An 11,285-nucleotide genomic window follows, 5' to 3' on the forward strand; every position below is an offset into this window, starting at 1 on the left:
GCATGTAATTGTGTAAGTCTTTGACTAGGGAAGGAGGACACTAGCTTTTTTTATTAGGTGTAGGGGACCCTTTTATTATTAGCACTAAGTATTTAGAAATGGTCTGACCTTCAAAATCAGCCCTCAAGTCTTAAAAATTACATTTTGTTCCAACGTTATAAAAATTAAATACAATAATAACGATAATAAACGATTTTCCCCCATCATCTCTGCCAATATTTTCCCTTTTCCCCCCATCGATCCTCAAGCTCTCCCTTATCAATCGCTTATCCTCTCTTTCGATCTTAACCCTAATAGCTTTCCTTGTCTTTTTCTGCTCTCTCTCTCTCTCACAGTTGCAATTGTTGAAGCTGCCATTATTAAACCTTTGAAGTTTTTGAAAACAACTTCAGATTTGGATGGTGATTTTTGGGTTTTTTGGCATGAACATTATACGCTTGAGCTCTATTTGGTGATATTTTGATATGTAAACTTTAATTCTTGTTTTACAGGCAATTTAATTTCTGGTAATCTACGTCTTGGGTCTATGATATTATTATAGACCACATTAAATTTATGGAGTGTAAAATGATAGCAACTGCTGATTTTGATGGTCACTAGGTTCGTAGTAAAAACGGCTAGAAGTCGACTTCTCCACAAACCATCCAACTTGTTGAATTGGATAATCATTACACCTACAAAGATTTGGTGAGAAACGTGATTCTTCCTGGTAATGTGAACTCTGAGTTGTACGACGTGACCATTAGCTACATAATTGGTAGTGATGCTCCAAAGAAAAACATAGCTCCGACCTACATCACGAGTGATTGGTAAGTCCGTCCATACCTTATGAATTTTGATAAGAAAGGTTCCAGGCCTATGTTATATGTAAGTTAAACGAGAGCTCTGTCGGCAGTCAAAATTCACCAGGGGCAGCCTCACCAATTATCGATGAACATTCCAATGGACATGGAGATATTGAGGAATGTCCAATAGACATTGATTGTCCTGATGTTCATGGAGATGATTTGGAGAATCCTGTTGTAGCTGAGTCCTCCAGCAGCCTTAGCTTTGTTGATGGAATAGGGTTTTAAGAGTAGCAATACTTTCAGGGACAAGAAGACGCTAGCTATTGCACTTGAGCTAGCTTCCATTTAGGAACACTTCAATTTCAAAACCTTGAAGGACAAAAGAAAAGAATATATGGTTGCATGTGTTGATGACACTTGCAAGTGATGACTGTGGGCCAATAAGTACAATGGTTGTCTATATTTATGATAAGCTTGTACAATAACTTGCACACATGCAGCATACAACACGTTAGCAATCATCAAAAGGCAACAACTCAGGTAATAGCGTGGCATGTGATGAATAAATATGTTGAAGGTAAAGGGCCCTCTCCCAGAAAAATCCAGAAGGATATTTATGAATATTTGGGCTGTAAATTAGCAACTAGAAGTCCTAGTGTGAAGGTGTAGTCGCTAATGAAATGATAATGGGGTTTGCAACTGAAGGGTATTTAGTTCCTTATAGGTTTATGGTGCAAAGGACAAACTCCGGAAGCAAGACAGACTTATGACCCAATGAGGAGGGGACGTTCTTATATTTCTTCTTGGCTTTTGACGCTTGAATAAGCAGATTTAAGTACATGAGATAAGTGATAGCAGTAGATGGCGCACACTTAAACAACAAGTAGTGTGTGTGTTTTGTTGACTGTTGTGGCACAAGATGTGGAGAACTATGTTTTCCAGTAGCCTGCTATGCAGTTGACTCAGAGTGCGATGCCTCTTGAAATTACTTTTTCCAACATTTCCTTTAGATTGTGCCTAACACCGTGGGTTTATGTATAACATTTGATCCTCACCACAACATTGTAAAGGCATTACAAGAGGTTTACACTAATGCTCTACACGGTGTTTGCACAATGCATCATATTAGAAGAATGTGTGGGAGGTTCCATAATAGATCCTTCGAAAAATTCTTTTAGAACGCAGCAAAAACGATTGTGTGAAAGAGTTCGCTGATCAATTTGGTCAAATTGAGTACGTAGCACTGTATCAGCTTGCTTAGGGATGAAGATGAGTTTCATACATGGAGCAGGGTATATTTCCTGGGGAATGAATTTGAAGTATTGACGTCAAACATTGCTGAATTGTTTAACGCAATGTTTAACGTAGAGAGAGAATACCTATTGATTACCCTTTTCAACACCGTTAATACGAGGTTTGCTACCAAATTTGATGAAAGGCATACGTTATAAAGAATGCAAACACCCGCTTCATGCCTTGTACTGAAAGAAAGATAAGGAAGAGAGTGGATGAGAGCAGCAGGATATTGGCAATTGGGTAACCCAAAACGAGTACACCATGTGTGAATATGGCAACCATGCAACTGTCAACCTGTCGACTGTGTCATGTTCTAGTAGAGTTTTCGATGTTGACAAGATCATGTACCCACATTCCATGATAGGTCTGAGTAAGAAGCATCCAGATGAATTTGGAGACAATATTTATAACCACTCTTCCGAATATTACACCACATATGCATACTACAAAGCATATGAAGGTGATATTGTTAGTGGATGATTCCTCCAGAGTAGTAGGGCGCACAAATTCCCCTACCAAAATACGTTTCTAAAAGGGGTCGGAAGAGTACTAAGCGGAAGAAGGGTGTCTAGGAGGGACCTAGACAAGCCAAGAGACGAAATAAACAACGTCGATGAATTTTCCAAGTCAATAATAATATATTTTACGTCTATATTTCCGTTTAATGTTTAAGTTGTGGTTTCCTGTCCATTATAATATTTATCATGTCTATACTTAGTTCTTAATTGACGCAAAAAAGTTTAACCAAATATGCACATTGATTTGAACATGTACTACATATGTTTTAATTTAATTAATACTCATGAAATGACACTTAACAAAAAAGCAACTACAAAACTAATAGTTCAAATTGTCCTCAACCAAAAACAATAACTAATGAACCCATAAAAACTAATCAAATTCATCCCAATTCTCAGCAGTTGCCTCATCTTGAACCTCAACAGGATCAACGGCCATAGGAGCATTGTCATGATCAGCATTTAGAGAGGCATGAGTGCCATCACCTTGTGGCTTTATGGATTTTTTAAACTCAGAAATTGATTTCTCAGTTGTTGTCAGTCTATCTAGAATGTCATTCGGCACCCGATCACACTCCATGCAAAATTCACTACCTCTACTTCAACTGTCCCCATATGCTCTTCCACCTATAGGATGTGATCCAATATCTTCAGAAGTCACAAGTCACTGCTCTACTTCTCTGGCGAGACGTCGTGGCGGGCCTCTCCTAACCTATTGATCTATGTCGCATCTGTAATCCTCTCCCTTTTTAATGCATCTATCTCCTCATTCACCTCCTCATCGTCATAAGGTACAAGAATTCTTTTATTGTCCTTCTCCATCTCACTAACAGTTGAGTAAAAAAAAAAAAAGGCGCACCCTCTTAATTTTGACAAAAAACAAATGCCAACAAGATCATTCCATCTAATAAGTAGTTTAAAATGTACTAATATTTAAATTCTAATAGACTTCAGTTCAAGTTGTTACCTCTTCTCTAGGTATTTTCTTTTTGAATGGATCAGGTTCATCTTGGCGGGAAATTCGTTATCTCATCATCCTTGGAGTTTGAAGCAGAACATCCCATGATTTGGTACATGCCAGTAATGGATGCAACACCCAGTACCATCAACTGAAGTTTATTTAACTTTAATATAGAAATTCTCTCCTTTTTCTAGGACGTTATTTAACTAATCTTCACTAGGGAAGGTTGATGTGCCATGAATCTATGGCACATTTGTTACCAAATGCATAGCATTTTCATGTCCTTAATTCTTGTTTAGTGTGTGCATCTTAGTTATTTCACTTTTTGTAGGATTTTTGTATTGGGGCACCAGATATTGGGAAAAGTAGACAAAAGTGCTGAAAACTAAAGAAGTGTTAAAAAAATCCTCCCCGCACACCGCTAGAGCAGACAGTGGGCTACAGACGGGGACTCAAGAACGCATAAGTTAACAAAAGAACAAGAACTTGGGACCAAAAATACGACGACTAACAGCGGTCTGCATTCCAGTTCTATGGACCGCATACCTCTCTGAAATCAACTATTCAAGTCAAGTTTCAACAAAAACTATGGAGCACTAAAGACCTTCAAATAGACGCACTCGTTTCCGCCGTCCAACTTTAAGCCGCACTTCTGAACAGAAAGTCAGATCTGAAAATAGAATACCCAGTTTGTGAACCCTAGGTCCATTATGCGGACCACAGACCTGGACCGTGGTCCTTCTGTGGTCGCAGAGTGGGACGCGATGGCATTTTTGTAATAGTTTGTTCATCGATTTTGGGACACTATAAATGTATTCTCTACGGTTTGATATAAAGGGGGAAGTTAAAAAATGTTCTTTTAGTTGCTTGTGTTATGTCCAGATTTTTTTCTTTTGACCTTCAGATATTTACAAGTATAGAAGTTGAAGAATCTTCTCTTTTTTAATACAATCATCGTAAGAGTCCATGACCTTATTTATTTTATCTTGTCTTTAATTTATTATGAGTATCTAAATTTAAAGTTGGGGTTGTGGGTTTTAATAGGGTATTTGTGTATGGGTCAAGTCTTAAAATGTGAAGATGGTGTAGTGGGTGTGGGTATTTAACTACACCTCATTATTATTGTTAGGTGGTGGTTGCAAATACCCCTTTTATCTCTATTGTCTCTAATTAAACTTGAAAAAGGAAAATAGAGTCTAGAAAAGGGACAAATTAATTAGGACTTGAGTCTTTAAACCTCATTTAATAAATCCCAACTAGAAATAGAAGATATTTAACTAAGGGTATTAGTGGGTAATTAAAATTCAACACTTTAGGCTTGAAAAAACCTATTTGTGAAATCAAGTGGGTGTATTAAGAAATCCCCACTTGTAAATGAGTCTCCCATACCCACGTCACACATCCCTACACCTACTTTAGTTAACTAACCCATTGCAAGACCCATTGAATAACTCCACAATCCTACCTCTTTAATCAAATACTTTTCAACTTAATCAATCTACTTAATTGCTAGTAATCACAATTTTCAAATGAAATATTAAAACCGAAATCTTTGCTACCTTAGTAATAGAGACCATAGTAAAGAAATTACATAAACTAATATGGTAGGTTTCTCATCGTATCCCCTGTGGGATTCGATCCGAACCTAGTTGGGTTATATATTTGACAACGACAACTTTACGCCTATTAAAAGGTGTAATTCGGGCGACATCAAATTTTGGTGCGTTGTCGAAGAATAAGGTTTTGAAATTTCCTACTTGTAGTGTGAAAGCTTTGCTAATTCTTTGTTTCTCATATTACGTGAATTTTTTGTTTGTGTTGTTTTAGGAACCGCGGTGGAATCGGATCATGAGGGAAATATCGCGTAGTAGACTTTGCCAATGCTGTCCGCCCACCTCAAATTACGAGGAAAGCAAGTTTCCACGTCACGTCAACTATGATCCACATGTTGAACACCAAAGGCTTGTTTGGGGGATCGAGTTCAGATAATACGAACAGGCATTTAAGGAATTTCAATGAGGTTTGCTATGCTTATCGTAAATCCAATGTATCAGAAGAAGAGGTCAAGCTAACGCTATTCCCCTTTCTCTAATGGGGGAGGCAAAAATATGGTTGGACGATCTACCGGCCGAGTCCATCACTAAAGGGGTTGAGCTAGTGGAAGAATTACTCGAGAGGTTCTTCCCTCCCGCTCGAATGTTACACCTCTGAGAATTTTTTTGCATTTTTGTCAACTTCAGAATGAGGCCCTACACAAAGCATGGCTTTGATTCAAGACAAAGCTCAAACAATGCCAAAACCATGAGTTGAGTGATAATGTGTTGTTCAAAACTTTCTATCGGGTACTTGACTCGGTCAACAAGTCAATGGCAAATAATGTAGCGGTGGATGCTCTGATGGATAACTCATTTGCCAATGTGAGTGCTTGATAAATTGATCTATCAAGAATGTGATCTACGTTTGCATAGGAGTCCATAGACAACCATATTGGAATATAATAATTCGGGTCGAAATCCAACCCAAAAAATGAGCACGAACTCCGGCGACCAAATCAGAATTTTCCTTTCAAAATAATTTGCCCTCAATTCAAGGGACTTAACTTAGCCAAATAAAAAAGACTCTAACTTGACCTACAATTTCGTATTTTCCCAAGAATCCAACCTATGATAAACCTCCCCCTCCCCCTTTTCCAACATCCAACCATGAAATCAACTCTAAATAATGTAAGAAAACAATGGAGTATCATGAAATAAGGTTTAGATTCTTATCCCCAAGCAAATACGAGAAGAATGCCTTTACAATTGTCTCAATCCGACCTCCCAAACTTGTGAGAAAAAGTGACTAAATCCCGAAACAAAGCGCAAAATGCAGCAGCAGTCCCAGCATGAATCAAATGCTAGAGGATCACGAAACTCACCTTTTACAAGCCTAACATAATCCTGGCGAGATTCCACCCAAGATAGCCTATTGAATCACCCAATTTTTCCTTAAGAAGAGAGAGATATAGTGGTTTGAAGTTTTAAATGAAGTTTGAAATTGATGGACAAAATTAGGGACATAACCAGTACATTCGAAATTGTCGCACCAGAAAATCTACAACATTAATTTGTGCTAAAATTATAATAACTCTCTCATATGGTCATGAAATTCGACGGTTCCTATGAGTCCAAAATAATGATACAGACCTAGTAGTTCCGTTGAAATTCAACTTCTAGCTCGTTTGCTCAATCAGATACTATTTAAGCTCGTTAGATATTTATTTCATATTAAGAGATAAGAACCCAAACGCGATTTATCGTAATTACACCAAACATTCAGATCAGTCCTATAAATCATTCTTAAAATTTTGGAAGTCTCGAAATAATTTTCCAGTATCTAGAACTAAAAACAGACATTTGGGTCATTACACTTTTATTCTTTAAACAATGCCAAAACACCCAACTCGCTCAAAATCTGTTCGAAACTCATTGGAATTAAACCAAAAATTGAGGACATGTACAAAATCATCATATGAACCCGGTCGAACAATCAAAACACCGTTTCGAGATAGCTAAAGCACGTTTCTCCACAAAAACAACTTAAATTTCTCAAATTCGCAATTTTCACAACCAAGAGCCCAAATCATTCCCGAACCCCTCGGGATTTGTCTCAACCATCCAACTAAGTCATACATTGCGGTTCGGACCTAACGGAACTGTTGGAATGCGATTCCGGATTCGTTTACTCAAGACTCAATTGTTGATCATACTCTTCAAAACTTAAACTTTAGAAACTTCAAAAATTGATACTCTCCGATACTCATCCGATCCTCGAGAATTGTGCCTCCCATCCCCACTATTCAAAAACACCAAGATGAAGCTATGGTAATGGTCATTTCAGGGAAAAGTAAAAAAGTTCAAAGCAACCAAACAAGTTGTTACAGTTTTATGAAGAACTCATTGAGCAGGATCTCAATCCCAATAGACCAAAATCCATGGAAGGGGACATTCTTGATCTTTTGATCCAATTGAAGAAAGAGAAAGAAACACTAATTGATCTCATTTGGAGGATATAAAAGCATTTGACAGGTAAACTCTTATATCTTAAACCTACCTATACACTAATAAGCTGTGAAGGCACTAACTTCCCCAAGTTAGTAAGCCATCCATAACCCAAAATTTAAAAAAATATGATTAATCATGCGGAACTATCATACAAGTCAAATTATATTCTTGAAATATCATTAAAAGCATAGAAATACGAAATAAGTAATACAACCCCCAAAATCTGAAGTCACTAGTACAAGAACTGCTAAAGTAAGAATACAAGTCTGAAATGGTGCTCAAATGCTGTATGAAATGAAAAGATATGAAATAAAGATATCTGGTGCTACGGATTGGCATGTAGCTCACCCCGTACTCTCCGGAACAACCTCCTCAACGAGCAACCGAGTACTCACGTGAACTGTTGGTTCTAGGCATAGAATCTGCACACCAAAAAGAGTGCAGCAAGTGTAGCTTGAGTACTAAAACAATGGATACTCAGCTGCATCGTCGACCGATCCTAACGAAAACAGAGACGATGGTTGGCCTACGATTACTACCTCTACATTTAACTGCTATTAGTCCACAGTAACAATAATCACATAAGTCACAATAATCTTGAGTTATGAGCCTATGTGAAGCTTCTAGTCCCCAATTTCGTCAAACATCAAAGTGCATTTAAGGAAAATCAAACAACAAGCCAAATAAAACATACACACACAAGGAAACCAAAAAAATGTGAAGATATGCAATGACATGCAGATGCAAGGTCTTTTCCATCTCCCGATACACACATATTCAAAATTCTATGAATCGTGACCCATGGGGGATTCGTGAGGTCCATATACCAACCCGACATTCTTAGATCTCCCTGATCACATCGGGTCTCTGCCTTTTTAGGCTTCCAATCTCTGTACTCAGCCCCGCAGGCTCAAAATCACAATACTCAGCCCTGAGGCCCACATTACCTGTCATATAGCCAATTATGCACTCAATACCATCGTCACTCTATCCGAAATCATTTCCCATCGGACCTTTCACAAGTATTCTCAAATGCACATGAGGTACTATAATAATCACAAATATGACATGCAACACAATAAGCCATCAAGCTAAGAAATAAAGGCGAATCTTTAGCTCTTTTCCACTTTTAAACAAGTATTTAAGAGTGACGAGAACGTTCAATCAAAGATAAAATAGGTAATAAGCATAGACGTAATAAATAAGGGACCTTATATCCTAATCACAGACACGAATCCATCTATGCTATCATCTAATGCCCAAACCATGGCATTCGGACCATACTATACATTTGAAAATACGTAAATACCCTTATTAAGGCACCGGTATCCGATACAAGAGATCGTCACCTCACAAGTATCGAAACCCCCTTACGTTACCCCATTGTCCATCTTATTAGTCCAGTTTTAAGCAACTAAGACGCTTAAGTTAAGGTTCATAGTTTCAACATGCTTGGAATAGGAGTCCAAAATCACAGTCTCATAAACCCTCAATTTCCCCAATCCAAATCATGATTTCTAGCATGAAATCCCTTAAAAATTCATGATATAGTCGAAATATGAATATTAGGAACTTACCCAATGGATGTATCTTGCAAAATCTTCCAAATTCCTCTCAAACCGAGCTCCCATATGCAAAATATATGAATGGGAAGTCAAATCATGAAATGCGATTTTTTAAAATCTGCCCAGGTAACATTTATTCTTGGCGAACACAAGACAACCTCGCGAATGCGACCTTCAACCCGATCCAGGCCTACGCGAACGTAACCAGCCTATCACGAACGTGATGGATAAGTCGACCCGGCCCAGACCCCTTTTCCCTTAAGCGAACGTGAGCCAGCTCTAGCGAATGCGACCCGTCGGGCCCCCAACTCTCGCAAACGTGAAGAAGGAAACCAGAATTACTAAAAATCTGGTTTTCACTCTTTCACCTCGAAAACCTAAGACTCATCTGGAACCTCCTAGATGTAAACCAAATATACATCTTGGCTAGAAAATACGGTACCAACTCACTCGCGCACTTGGAATTTCCAAAAGATATTGTCTTGACCCAGTCAACACCAAATGCCTTAAAACTAGATTTCTAACCAAAAGCCCAAACTACCCCCGAGTCCCTCGAGAACCGAACCAACTACTCTACCAAGTCATAATCGACATTCTAGACCTAATGGAATCGACGAAATCTCCCACAAGACCCACTTACCCCCGATGTTGACTTTGGTCAACCATCCACTAATTAATTCCTAAAAATTCTATTTTCTCACCCAAGTCACATCTGAATGCCTTGGGAATTGCGCTACCCATCCCCACAAGTCAAATATAATCTAATGAATCTAGTGAAAGGGTCAACAGGGGTAAAACAGTCAAAAGGTCGTTACATCATCCACCACTTAAACACATGTTCGTCCTCGAACATGAAAGAGAAAGAAAATACCTGAATCGCTAAAAAGCTAGGGATATCTAATCTGTATATCTGACTAGGTTTCCCAAGTAGCCTCCTCCACTGGATGATGTCTCTACTGAACTTTTACCCAAGCAATCTCCTTGGAAGTCAACTTCCAGATCTGTCTATCTGAAATAACAATTGGCTCCTCCTCGAAAGTCAAATTCTGATCAAGCAACACCGAGTCCCACAGAATCACTTGAGAGTCGTCTGAATGATACTTCTTGAGCATACAAATATGAAACACGGGGTGAACACCCGACAAACCAGGAGGCAAAGACAACTTATAGGATGCCTCACCAATGCACTGAACAATGTCAAACAGACCAATATATCTAGGGCTAACCTTGCATTTATTCCCAAACCTCATCATACCTTTCATGGCTGAAACTTTCAACAGAACGCGTTCACCCACCATGAACTCTAAGTCACGAACCTTTCGATTCACATAACTCTTCTGTCTACTCTGAGCTGTGAGAAGTCTCTCCTTAATCAACTTGACCCTGTCCAAAGAATCTCTCAACAAGTCTGCACCCCAAGGCCTCACCTCAAATGCATCAAACCCAACAAACTGAGAACGACACCTCCTACCATACAATGCTTCGAATGATGCCATCTCAATGCTTGAATGATAACTGTTGTTATAACCAAACTCTTCCAAGGGCAAAAATTGATCCCCCACCAAAAATCAATCACGGTGCCCATAACATATCTCGCGGACACGAATAGTCCGCTAAAGGCGACCATCAGTCTGAGGGTGAAATGTTGTACTATGCTTCACTCGAGTACCCAACTCCTTCTGCGATGTAAACTGAGTGCCCCAATCCGAAATGATGGAAATGGGTACACCATGTAAACAAAATATCTCTCAAATGTAGATCCTGGCCAACTTCTATGAATTGTAGGTAGTCTGAAATTGTATGAAATGAGCCAACTTCGTCAAACGGTCCACAATGACCCAAATAGCATCAAATTTCCCCAAGTCCGTGGTAGTCCTACTACAAAGTCCATGGCAAGTGTCTCCCATATCCACTCAGGTAGAGGCATCCTCTAAGTAATTCCACCAGACTTTTGGTGCTCATACTTCACTTGTTGACTATTCAAACACTTAACCACAAATCCTACGATATCCCTCTTCATACTACACTACCAATAATGCCTATTCAAATCTCGATATATCTTTGTAGCTCCCGGATGAATAGAATACCTCAAACTGTGAGCCTCCTCTCAAATC

General features: G+C 38.8%; 1 protein-coding gene across 1 annotated transcript; it reads right to left on the reverse strand.

Annotated features, from left to right (window-relative positions):
* Positions 1-10,124: 10,124 nt before the first annotated feature.
* On the reverse strand, positions 10,125-10,667 carry LOC132038526 (uncharacterized). The gene has a single exon (XM_059429179.1). The coding sequence runs from the start codon at positions 10,665-10,667 to the stop codon at positions 10,125-10,127; it is 543 nt and encodes a 180-aa protein (XP_059285162.1).
* Positions 10,668-11,285: the final 618 nt, after the last annotated feature.

The sequence above is a fragment of the Lycium ferocissimum genome, chromosome 11 (genome assembly GCF_029784015.1).
Source record: "Lycium ferocissimum isolate CSIRO_LF1 chromosome 11, AGI_CSIRO_Lferr_CH_V1, whole genome shotgun sequence".
Lineage (NCBI taxonomy): Eukaryota > Viridiplantae > Streptophyta > Magnoliopsida > Solanales > Solanaceae > Lycium > Lycium ferocissimum.

Bases quoted from the DNA above. Each gene is read 5' to 3' on its own strand.
- LOC132038526 (XM_059429179.1), bottom strand. From the start codon at position 10,667: ATGGCATCATTCGAAGCATTGTATGGTAGGAGGTGTCGTTCTCAGTTT.